General features: G+C 54.3%; 1 protein-coding gene across 2 annotated transcripts; it reads left to right on the top strand.

Moving 5' to 3' along the window:
* Positions 1-1834: 1834 nt before the first annotated feature.
* Ak1 (adenylate kinase 1) lies at positions 1835-11671 on the top strand. Of its 2 annotated transcripts, none has more exons than XM_055600901.1 (7): positions 1835-1946; positions 4844-4881; positions 6179-6214; positions 6530-6693; positions 7532-7648; positions 9974-10165; positions 10332-11671. In XM_055600901.1, the coding sequence occupies exons 2-7, from the start codon at positions 4875-4877 to the stop codon at positions 10398-10400; spliced, it is 585 nt and encodes a 194-aa protein (XP_055456876.1). In that variant the 5' UTR covers positions 1835-1946; positions 4844-4874; the 3' UTR covers positions 10401-11671. The 2 variants fall into 2 exon arrangements, with proteins under 2 accessions (XP_055456876.1, XP_055456877.1); XM_055600902.1 differs by lacking the exon at positions 1835-1946 and adding an exon at positions 4631-4678.
* Positions 11672-12720: the final 1049 nt, after the last annotated feature.

Genomic DNA, 12720 nt, shown 5'->3' with positions numbered 1-12720 from the left:
CTGCCTCTGCATCCTGAGTGCTGGGATTACAGGCATGTACTACCATGTCCAGCTGAGCCAGCTTTTTTTTTTTTTTTTTAATAAAAGTTTGTTTGTTTTTTTTTTTAAAAAAGACTTTATATGTATACAGTGTTCTGCCTTCATGTATGCCTGCACACCATAAGAGGACACCATATCTCATTATAGATGGTTGTGAGCCACCACATGGATGCTGGGAAGTGAACTCAGGACCTTTGGAAGGACAGCCAGTGCTCTTAACCTCTCAGCCATCTCTCCAGCCCCTGAGCCAGCTTTTGGAGATAGTGTCTCCATGAAGCCCTGGCTGTCCTGGAACCCCTTATGTAGACCAGGATGGCCTTAAATTCTGATAATCCCTATATATCCAAGGATGACCTTGACTTTCTGATCCCCCGTCTCTATTCCTCTAGTGCCAGGATCCTAGGCTTGCACACCTCACCCAGTTTATGCAGTGTGGACCAGGGCTTCATGCACACTCCTCCATACAGCCCCTGCTCCACTTGCATCCAGAATAATTTTTCCTCAGGTGAGATCGGCCCGGGCAGGTGTGCATCATGTTTCTCACGAAGGGGCCTGCTACCCCAGCAAGTGTCTTGTTTTAGTCAGACTTTATGACAGTCACCACCTCCCAGGCCTCCTGCATGGCTCCTGTCAGTCCTGGCTGGGATTTAGGACCTTCCAGTAGAAACCCTGTTCCCACAGGTATTGGCTCAAATGAGTGTCTCAAGTAGGATCTGGCAGTTGTTTGGATGACACTGTCGGTCTGCTTTCCCCAAAGGTTGTGCCAATGCACACACCCATCTAAGTCTTTTGGGCGGGCCTTTCAGACCAACCCAGGACCTCTGGCTCACTACATCTGCCCCAGCCCCCACCACTGAGAGAGTAAGGTGGCAGAGTTGGGACTAGATCTGGGTACAGAGGCTGCTGCTGGTGCTCGGGCATCAACCAAACCTTCCTTGGCTCCCTCGCATGTACAAAATAGTTTCCAGTTTCTCGTCATGCCATTTGGAGCCACTGCTTTGGAGGTCTTATGTGGTCTGATGGTCAGATACGTGAATTCTGAACCCGGATGGTACCCGGACGGTCCAGCTGTGCCCTCGAGTACCTACCACCCTATACCGCTTGTCCTGTAGAGCTCTCTGTAGGCATGTGAGCCTCAGGCAGCCTCTGGGTCCTGCTCCGTGCTTAGGCGGTTTCCTGGGCACAGCTGGAGTCTGCTCTGTGCTCACCAATGAGAGCCCTCATACTTTACAACAGCCCCGCCCCCCAGTCTGGATCCACAAAGCTTTCTGAAAGTCCCTATCTCTGTGCTCAGCTATGGGGCACTGCCCAGCAGCTTCATGGGCTCAAGGCTGGCCCATCTACCTAACAGCCAGATATTTGGGAACCCAGAGGAGCTCAAAGAGGGTTTTTTTTTTTGTTGTTGTTGTTTTCCAATAAAAGAAATGTCTCAGGGTAGGGGACTCAGAGCATGAGGACCATGACCATGGAATCCCAAAGTCTACACCCTGGTCTCCTCCCTTAATTCCCTGGTCTGGTCTCTTTGCCACCAACACACTGTGAGGTTTCACACACACAAGTTGTCTGAACATCAGTTTCTTCAGCTATAGAACCTTTGTCTGTGGAGACAAACGTTCACTGTGGGCACAGTGTGGCTGGCAGAAGGACTCTGCAGGTTCAGTCCCTGTGGGTGCCCGGTGGGGATGCTCCCTCTTAACTGGGGTTTTCATCAGAGTCTGCTTCCTCCTCTCCCCTCCTCCTTCCCCCCTCTCCCTCCTCCTTTCTCTCTCCCTGCCATCTCGCCAGAGTGCTGGCTCCCAGCATGCCATGCGTGCGCGCTGACAGCCTTATAAATAGTCGCCTTTGCAGGCGGCTGAGAGGACAGGCAGGGCACGCACTGGCCCCAGTGCCCACCACACCTCCCCCAGGTCAGTGTGACTGCTCCATTGTCGTCTGCCTGAGTGCAAGCTTCCAAGGGGAGTGGGGGCGACATCACCTGTGGGAAGGTGGGGGTGCTAGTGCCAGGCTCCCCTCGGGTTGTGTTTGTCTTTTATATTCGTATCTATGGTTATGAGCCGTGTACATTTGCATGTGTGCTCTGTCAGCTCTGGGTGAATTGCCCTTTGGCAGTTTGTGTGTGTGTGTGTGTGTGTGTGTGTGTGTGTGTGTCCTCCCAGGCTCCCAGACCCCTTTGTCCCACCTGGTATTCCTGGGGCTTCAGGTCCATCATACCCTTGGTACATCCCTGCTGAGGCCCTAAGGGAGGGGGCTGGACAGAGAACCTGGGTAGGGGCAGCCTGTGTACTCCAAGAGCTGTAATGTCACTTCAAGTGTTGGAAGGACTTGGGGACTCTGGATGTTGGAGCCCTGCCAGAACCTCCTGCCAGATCAGGGGTTCTGCAGGGGCCTTTGGGCTCTGCTCAGCTGCTTTTACCCAGGACGATTCAGCAAGTAGCAAGACTGGCCAGAAAGGGGGCATCAGCAGCCCAAGGTCACGCAGCTGAATGATGGGGTTGTGACTTGAACCCTATCAGATAGCCAGCCTCTGTGAAGGCTTCTGCTGAGCAAGCAACTGGGACAAGCAGGCCTAGTGATTGGAGATGGTTGTCCCTTGGGGCCTCTGCTCCCTGAACCACCTAGAAGACAGTCATTTTAGGAACACTGGGGCCCTGCCCCAGGGAACCTTATAAGGCCTGGCTGCTCAGCTTGTAATCTTACTCTGTCCGGGACCCCTGGCCTCCTGGAGGCCTCCTCAGGTCCTAAGTTATTTTAGACCAAGGAAGTGGCAGGTGTCTGTGGGACGGAGGGACTTAGATTACCAGGAGGGGGTGGGGCAGGCGGAGTGGAGTGACTTCCTAGGACACCCTGGTGGCTGTCCAGTGCCTGGGACACTCCTCCTTCCCTGGGCAGCTGCCGAGGGGCCTGGCAGTTCCAAGCTGCCTCCCGCACACTCTGCAAGCCTAGAGTCTGCCTCTCAGGCTGTGGATATGTGCAAAGCGGCCCACGGCGGCTCTTGTCTGGTTTGGGCGCCAGTCTTAACCTTGACCCCGGCCACAGCCCGGGGTTGGTCTGCTTTCTTCCCCAAGGCTCAGTTTCCTCCCCAGATGGCAGACAGGATGGAATGAGGTGTCCAGTCCAGTGTTCATCCCCTGCTAGGCCAATCAGGGCTAGGAACAAGGCCCGTGGTACAAAGAATACTCTGACACCTATGCTGGCTGGTCTGCAACCACGAGTTCGGAGAGAGCACCTATCAGTGTGGGATTGTGAGGTGCAGTCTAGGAAGGCATCCTGAAGGAGGTGAAACTTGAGCTGAGGCCTCCTGTAGCATTGGAGAAAGATATCCCCCCCAAGCATTGGGTATAACGCTGCAAAGACCTGGAGGAGGGAGGGCCAGGGGAGACATTTCACTGGATGAGAGAGCAAGGGCCAGATTGTCCAGACCCTGCCAGCTAGATTGAGGGGTTCAGATTTGGTTTAGGAAGCCAAGAGTGCCGTACATGAAACACTATGAGCAGGAGGGTCACATAATTGTTGCTTGCTAAGGAAAATATGCCCTTTGCGCTATGTCTGTGTGTGTGCGTACGTACGTGCGTGCGTGCGGCATCCGGGGCTCTGTGGAGGTGGGCTGCGGTCTAGGTTGGAGAAAGGAAAGTCTGGAGAGAAGGTTGAAGTATGAGTATGCAGGCAGAGGTGGACGGTCTGTGGGGAGCATGCATGCTGACATAGGACTTGACTGCCCGGGTAAGGATGGGGAGGGCCCTGGGGCCTGAAGCCAGGGTGAGAGGATGGAAGAATGTTCCAGGGATGGAGACCCAGGGCGGAAGGCTGACAAGAGTGCTACTGAAGGTCTTAGGATGGTGGGACAAGGAGGGAGTGAGGAAGTACTTTAGAAGAGGCTGGAGGGGTTGGGGCTTGTGACAAAAGGATGGGCAAGCAGGGGCCAGCGGAGTGAATTCCCCAGGGGGTGAGTGGCAGGGCCATGTGAGCAATAGACTTGGGCCTGCTTCAGGCAGGAGCCAGGAACCACTTTACTTTAGAAACCGGAAAGGGGCTAGAGAGGCAGCTCAGCAGCTAAGAGCACTTGCTGCTTTTCCAAAGGACCTAGGTTCTGGTCCCAGCATCCACATGGCAGCTCGCAACCACCTGTAACCCTAGGTCCAAGGGACTCGGCACTCCTTTCAGGCCTCTTCGTGTACTGTGCTCATGTGGTGTACTTACATGCGTGCAGTACACATAAAATTAAAAACAGACCACAAAGGGCCAGGGGTGGTGACATACAGCTGCTAACCCAGTGCCACGGTGGCTGGAGCAACAGGATCGCTGCCAGCTTGATGCCAGCCTGGGCTATAGAGAGTGACCCCGGTCTCAAGCAGAACAAAACAACAACCCTTACAGCGCTGTGCCCCAGGAGTGTCTCTGGCTCTCTGTGCCTCCCTCTGCCCACATGTCCTGTCCCCAGGCAAGAAAGCAGGAGCCTCCTGCCAGCATTCCTGGGCCCTGGGGAGCGTTGTCAGGCACCTGGCAGGCGCTGCCTCCACACACTAGGGACTCTTGTGAGAGATTCCATGCTTGCTCTTCACGCTCCTCTTCAGCAGACCAAGGCGCACACTGGAGGGGAGACAGAGGCAGTGGAAGCCAGCAGGAAAGTGACTTTTTCAAGGTCATTCTGCCTTCTGGGTGTCCCTCTACTCTTTCGGCCTCTCAGTTTGGAAATTGCATGTGGGAGCCTGGCACCTACCTGCAGTTGCTGTGGGTGGGGCTTGGTGGAAGCTGAGTCAGGGGTGGGAGGAGAACCCCTCAACCCTGCCTGTGCCTTGTCTTGCAGAGTGCTGACGTAGCTCCCAGACCTCAGCAGGATGGAAGGTATGAGGTCCCCTCCTGGCCTGTGTGAAGGGGTGGGCTCTCGCAGGGATTGTCTGGGAGGGTTGGAGGAGGCCCCAGGCTTCCTCCTCCAGCCTGTTCTGTATGCTTGGCTCCTAATCTTGGAAGCAGCAAGGCCTTCCTGAGGCTTCTGGGACCCCACAGCTCACCTCTGCTGGTATTTATAGCCAAGCCTGCCCTTTTCTGGGGAGGAGGCTACGCTGTGCGGCAATTTCAACTGCCAAGTGGTTGGGGTGAGGGGTGGGGAGGTATGGTCAGGAGAGGGTTGGATGGAGCAGTGGGCAGGCATCTGTGTCTGGCCCTTCCTGGGACTCAGCGAGTGGGGTGGACCCTAAAGTCTTGAGTCTTCCTGGCTTTATAAGCTCTGGGGTGTAGGCAGAGTGCCTGGAATGGACGGGCTCTGGCTTCTGGCAGCACTGTGCTGTGGCGCTGGGCCTCTGCCTGGGTGGTTCTTTAAAGAACGTGATAGACATGAGTGCTGCTGCCACCTAAGGTCGGTGGTCATTGGTCTATTCCTTAGCTGCCACTCAGCCTTAGGCACTCCCCCTGGAGAGCCTGCTTCCTGCTGAGGACCCTGCCCAGCACCCTGTGGACTGGAAACCCAGGAGAAAGCCCAGGGTTCTAGTTTGGGTTCAGATGTCCCTTAGGTAAGCCCTTCCCTCTCTAGGCCTCAGTTTCCCTCTCTCTAGTGGGTTGTGACATTTTTCTGTAGCATCAAGTATGGGACCCAGGGCCCCACTCAGACTACCAGGCCACACAGCCTCAACACAGGCCACAGGCCGCTAGGGCTGTGGGTCATAAAAGACAGCAGTTTAGGGAGTTTACATACCTCCCTGTCTGAGTAAGAGTTCCACTTGCCCACAGAAGCCCCTCCTGCCTGGCAACCATCTCTATGGCAACATATGTTGTGGTTGCCAGCTCCACATTAGTACTGCTAGGCCTGGCCAGCAATGCGAGGGCCAAGCCAGAGAGCAGAGCGTGACCAGGATCATGGGCTGCAGCTCTAGTGAACTCCCTGAGGAGGAAGGCAGAAAGGCTGGAGGTGACCAACACCTGGGGTCCAGCACCCCTCCACCCTCCACCCCACCCTGGGAGGCGCCACCCCAGTCCCTTAACCTCGGAATTCTTAGCTGAGTTCTTAGCCTTCAGGCTGTGTCTGGGCGTGTTCAGAACACCCGGTGCTCATCCCAGCTCACTCTGCACAAGCCTGGGTCACAGTGGTGTCTCTGTCTGCCTGTCTAGCCAGTGGCTGATTCCTGCTCCCCTGTTCTCTCCACAGAGAAGCTGAAGAAAGCAAAGATCATCTTTGTGGTGGGTGAGTTATAGTCAAGCGAATGGTGGGCAGGCAGGGAGGGTCTGAGCAGGCACTGTAGGATTTTTGTCTTTTCTTCTTTCTTCCTTTTTTTTTTTTTTTTTTTGAGACAAGGCTTTTCTGCATAGTTCTAGCTATCTTGGAACTCACTGTGTAGACCAGGCTGGCCTCAAGCTCACAGAGTTCCGCCTGCCTCTGCCTCTCAAGTGCTGGGGGCTTTTCCCTGCACTATGCTCCTTTCTCATGAAGGACCCTGGTGGTGTCCCTCCTAGGAATTTGTTTGGGGGGGAGGGGTTCTGAACGCATGGGTGCTTGCAGGCGGGCCTGGCTCAGGAAAGGGCACCCAGTGTGAGAAGATTGTGCAGAAATATGGCTACACCCACCTCTCTACTGGGGACCTGCTGCGGGCAGAAGTCAGCTCTGGATCAGAGAGGGGCAAGACGCTGTCATCTATCATGGAAAAGGGGCAGCTGGTGCCTCTGGTGAGTGGGCCCTGTCGGGGGTCGGGTTGAGGGATGGTGGAGGACCTGAACCTGAGCCCAGCAAAGCCTGTGACACCCTGCCAAGGATGACTATGGTCCTTTCTAGCTCTGAAGCCTGCTGTGGGTCCCCACTGCCCTTAGCCAAAAGTTGCTTCCAGAAATCACTAAGAGCCTGTAGAATGCAGCGCTGCCTCCCATTCTCCACCCCCAGTGTCTTGAATTCTCTCTCAACTACGCTCCTTTATGGCTGGAAAGATCTTCTCTGTCAGCACTCAGCCCTCCCTGACAACCCAGCCTTGAGTTCAGACCCCCTAACTGTATGCTGGAGGTCCCCCCTTCTGTTAGTTTACAGTTATTTGTTTATTGGGAGGGGTATGCCTATTCCATGGTACCCACCTGGCCGTCGGAGGACAACTTGAAGGAATTTGTTCCCTCCTTCCACTATGTGGCTCCTGGGGGTCAAACACTGGTTATCAGGCTTGGTGTCAAACGCCACCCACAGAGCCATCCTGCTGGCCCACATGTCCCCTTCTTCCCCCACACTTTACCCCTACATTTTATGTCATGTTTAGAATCCTAAGCCAATTGTATCCCAGTCTGTCCCTTCCCTGAGAACCCTGAGCTGGAGTGTGGGGGTGGGGAAGGCCTGTAGGAGCTGTGTGCCCAGGTCCAGGAACTCTCCAGGCTTAGAAGGGGGTTCACTGAAGCCTAACCCTCCAGAGGGAGTCTTGCGGTGCTCACATCCCCCAGGAAAGAGGGCAGCTTGCATGGACCAGCAAAAGCCAAGGTTCAGAGGGGCAGGGAGGGAAGGCTCAGGACCCCCGGTGCCTCCCAACAGGAGACGGTGCTAGACATGCTCCGGGAAGCTATGCTGGCCAAAGTGGATTCTTCCAATGGCTTCCTGATTGACGGCTACCCGAGGGAGGTGAAACAGGGAGAAGAGTTTGAAAAGAGGGTAAGATCCTTGACTGGTTGTTGGCCAAGGGGCTGGGCTGCAGCTGAGAGGGAGGGGTATTGGAGGCGGAGGCTACAGGGACCAGGTGGGAAGGTCTTATGGGACCTGCCATAACCACCTCGAAGAAAGGCGTGAGGATCTGAGAGGCTTCATCCCGTGGGACATCACCCCACGCGTGCACAGACAGACAGACGTGCACATGATCCATGCCTACACAGGCAGTAGGCAATATAGGATGCAAACACGTGCGTAAGGCTAGGTACACTGCACGCATGTGCACATGTGTGCTCTACAGGGGTACATACATGTGAGCCCACACGCTGGCACACACATCTGTGCTGGCACACACATTCACACCATCGAAGGCCACACGGGACCTGATGGGCTGGGGTCCGAGTACCTCCAGCCTCACTCCTGCCCTCCTCTGTGGGGCTCAGACTATACTACATCACAACCTCTAAGTGAACGAACGACCTCAAGAAAATGCTTGCTTTGCTCTGACCCTTAGCTTGCCAGTCTGTGAAATGGGAGTTGGCCTAGCTTCCTTGAGGCCGAAGAGCCTGCAGCCACCGTGAGGCACAGTCTTGTCTTTCCCCACTTCCCCAGCTATTAGGGAGCTTCCCTGGGCTGCAGGCTCCACCCAGGGCTTGGTGGCAGCCCCTGGGAGTACAAGTAGCTGAAGTTCTCCGCTCTTGACACTAGGGAGCGCCAGAACTGCACTGAAGGAGGAGGGGTGGGCCTGGAAGTGCCCAGAGCTTCCTTGGGGTGGCCAGTGTCAGGCTAGATGCCCACTTCCAGACCGAGAAACTGAGGCTCCAGCCAGAGACGTTCTGCCCAGAGACTTAGCTGTTACCAAGCCCCACTATCTCCACCCAAAGTGTGGATACAGAGCCTGCTGTGTTTGGTCCAGAGGACTTAGAGGATCTGATGGACAGGTGGCAGCAGCCTTGGGTTGGCCTTTGCCACTCTAAGAGAAGCACCTGGTAAACTGTCTGACGTCAGCAGGATGGCAGCGTCACCCTCCCCGCAGGCAGCTAATGCTGTCGCCCTGAATCCTGCACCCACCCAGAAGGCTGACACCAGACTCAGAGGGCCCAGTAGCCTGCTCCAAGGTTTCATGGTTGGATAGAGGCAGGAGAGGGAGCTGTGAGTGACAATCTGATGTGATGTCTGGATGACAGCTGCTTAGAGGCATCTGGGAACTGACTTAGCTGGGGTCCCAAGGACAGCAGTCTCACGGCTGTGTAGACCTCCTGGCCCAGGCCCAAGGCTGGCTTTCTTTACCTTTGGTCAAGGAAGTCCCAGTCTAGACCACACCAGGCTCAGGGATCTGGCAGTGACACAGAGGCAGGCTCCTCACTCTGAGGGAACTTTATAGCCTAAAAGGTAGCCATCGCCAGCTTCAATGCAAGGCCCAGCCTGGGCAGGGGATATTGTGAGGGGTACTGGGGACTGAACTGAAGTTAGGAACTGCCAGGTCCTGGTCCTTCACACCTCTCCAAGCAATCTTTGTGATGAGTGGCTTGTGCCAATGACAGTGACATCATGTGGGTTTCCTGAAAGTCCTCACCCTGCCCCTGCTCGGAATCCTTTATCAAGTCTTTTTTTTTTTTTTTAAGATTTATTTATTTAACACGTATACAGTGTTCTGTTAAATTTATATATTTAACACGTATACAGTGTTCTGCCTGCATGTACACCTGTATGCCAGAAGAGGGCACCAGATCTCATTATAGATGGTGGTGAGCCACCCTGTGGTTGCTGGAACTTGAACTTAGGACCTTAGGAAGAACAGCCAGTGCTCTTAACCTCTGAGCCATCTCTCCAGCCCCCTTTATCAAGTCTCATCATCCCTCAGCTCCCATACCGGCTGAGGGAAGTGGAGAGTCATAAGTAAACACCTAGAGGCTGCCGAGGGGAGACTGGGGGACCAGGAATACCAGGATCACATCTCAGAAGACTGCCTGTCAAGAATGAGGATCTGGCCTCGGTCTCAGTTGTGAGAAAGCGGGAGAGGGACCTGTGCTGTCCTGGCATGGGGTAGAGACAGATAAAAACGTAGGTTGGTGAGGCCAAAGGAAGGAGAGTAGCGGTGCGGTGGAGCGGGGAGCAAGAATGACACAGTCGCTCTAGATCAGGTAAGGACTTTGGGCTTTCTCTTGAAAGTTCTAGGGAGCTGTGGAAGAGGTTTGAAGCGAGTGACTTAAAGGGATGTGCCTTTAGGAAGGCCCTGGGAAGGGACTGACATTCTGGGCAGGTCTCATGTAGGGCTTGATTGATGGTGGCAGGCATGGGTCCCAATGATACAATGTCCATCCTACACAGATCGGGCAGCCCACACTGCTACTGTATGTGGACGCAGGCCCTGAGACCATGACCCAACGACTCCTAAAGCGAGGGGAGACCAGTGGCCGTGTGGATGACAATGAGGAAACCATCAAAAAGAGGCTGGAGACCTATTACAAGGCCACAGAACCTGTCATTTCCTTCTATGACACGCGCGGCATTGTGCGAAAGGTGGGGAGCCCCTTCTGACCTACCTTCAGCTCACGGTGGGACCTTAGGCCACGCCCCCCTCTGCCTCAGCTCCTCCTCCTCCCCCTAGTTCAGTGAGTGGCTGCTGGAGTGGGACTGTGCGGGTCCTGCCATGGCACCTCTGCCCTCATCGCCTGTATCCCCACAGGTCAATGCCGAAGGCACAGTGGACAGTGTCTTCTCCCAGGTCTGCACCTACCTGGACTCGCTGAAGTAACTGGAGCCCTTGGCCAGATCCCAGCCTGCCCCACCCTTGCCCCCTGACCCCAGGCAGCCTGGCTCAAGCCCAGCACCTCCACCCTGCCGGGTTGTGCACAGACACAGGAAGCCACTTTATCCTGTCCCATGGACATCTGAGCACTAAAGGAATTGCCAAGGACATTTGGGCTCACTCCCTTTTCTTTGCTTCCAATCGAGGTGATTCATGCCGCCACAGCCAGAGGCTCCAGCACGGCCAGCCCATTCTCGCCTGTGCCTCAGCCTTGCTGTCTTGTCTCCATCTAGCTCTGCTGGGGTCCTAAGCCATTCCTTAAGCCAGGCCATGTCAAGCCTAGGTGTCCCTGGGTTGACAGGCTGCTCCTGGGGTCTGGAGTTCAGCCTCTGTGACTCATAGCCTTGTCGGATGGCTTTGGCCCTAAGTCACCATCTTTCTGGAATGAATCTTCTTTTTTTTGTGTGTCTCAAGCTGGCCTCAAACCTGCTTTGTAACTGAGGACAACCTTAATCCTCAGTTCCTCTTGCCTCCATTTCTCTTCCTGAGTGCTGCTATCACTTCTGGGTTTTGGGGTGCTGGGGAATCAAGCCCATGGCCTTGTCTATGCTAGGCCAGCACGCTACAAATTGAGCTACATCTCCAGCCTGAGCAGGACTATGCCTGACTGGGGCCTTGGCTGCAAAAGGCAAAGGGCCACAAGTATGCCAACTAGAGTCATGTGGCTACCGGGCGGCAGGAGCTGTGCAGTGGTCATAACAGCTAGGTGGGAAGTTGAGGTCAGGTGTGGTCTTCCTGAGGAAGGAATTCAAAGGCTCCTCTGGTAAGGCCCTGCCAGGCCTCACCACCCTTTGGGCTGGTTGTAAACCCAGTTGTCATGCTGTGTTGTAACCCTTATCCTCAGTGTTAGGGCAAGAGTGTGCTGATTAAGGAGCCTGAGACATAGGCATGGATGTGGGATCAAGGACCAGGCCTGGGACCTGGAGAGGACACCAGGAGAGATCCCCAGAAGAGCTGGCACCTCTCTTCTACTCTTTCATTCTTTGATCTCATCACATAGGAAGGTTCTGTTGGTGCTCACCAGTCCCTGGTCCCTATCCCTGGTGACTTCCCCTTAAGACCCAGATAGCCTGTAGCCAGCAGCCACAACTGCCCCAGGGGCACCTGCCCTGGGAGTGACGGTGCTCATTCCGTTCTGTTTACTGCCAGTGGGGCCACCTTTTCTTTTGCATTGCCTATTTGAGCTGTCCTTTAAAATAAATAAACATATTTCAGTTATAAAAGGTGAGTGTATTGAAAGAAGACCTTGAGACAAATGGATGTTAGGAGGAGAGGGCCAGCATCAGCAGGCACAGCCTTCTGCTGGGCTAGGGTTTGGGGTGAATTCTCTATACCTAGCCTCTGTCCCCTATGTCGACTTCAGGAAAGGGGAAGGCTCTGGAGCCCTAAGCAACTCTGCAACTGCTCCCCTCAATGCTGTGTGCACACCACACACACACACACACACACACACACACACACACACACACACACAGTCCGTGCCATATCTGTTAAACGGGCAGTCCTCACATGGACTCCCACTCAAAAGCCCTGCTGAACATGGTTGTCTTAAGGTCAGCATAAGAGCGGACAGAAAATGCACGGGAGAGGAGAAAGCCGTAGAAAAAGGCCTGAAAAGTCCCCATTATCTTTATGTGTTAATTACAGCTCAATTAATTCAAGTGGGCCCCAGTTTATGAAAACCAGGCTGATCAAGAAGACTCTACATTACTGGATCACTTTGTGCATTAGTGCCTGAGGGGACCTGGTTCCAGGATCCCTGAGTATACAGAGCTCAGTAAACCTAAGTCCCTTATGTAAAATTCTACAGGAGCTCACAGGAGGCACCCACCTGTGCCTCATAGGGACATAGAGACAGGAGAATCAGAAGTTCAAGGTCATCCTCAAGGAGCAAGAGATTAATTGCTGGTCTGGTAGCTTATACCTCTATCACAGGGCAGGAGGATTGCCACAGGTAGGTGGAGGCCAGCCTGGCTCATAATGTAAGAGATGATACAAAACAACAGCAGCAACAACAACAACAAAACAAAAAATAACAAAACAATGGGGGCCAGCCTAGGTCATAATGTAAGGACTGACACCAAAAAAAAAAAAAAAATTAAAAAGTGGGGTGCTGGTAGTGGCAGTTTACACCTGTAATCTCAGCACTCAGGATGCAGAAACAGGAGGATTGTGAAAACTCAAGGCAGCCAGGTATACCTAAGGATCTCTAAGCAGCCTACAAAACAGAGTGAGACCCTCCCCCTACTCTATTCCCTGCTAAAAT

Source organism: Psammomys obesus, unplaced genomic scaffold (assembly GCF_907164565.1).
Source record: "Psammomys obesus unplaced genomic scaffold, mPsaObe1.curated_primary_1811, whole genome shotgun sequence".
Classification (NCBI taxonomy): Eukaryota; Metazoa; Chordata; class Mammalia; order Rodentia; family Muridae; genus Psammomys; species Psammomys obesus.
This window is presented reverse-complemented; position numbering and strand designations above follow the sequence as displayed.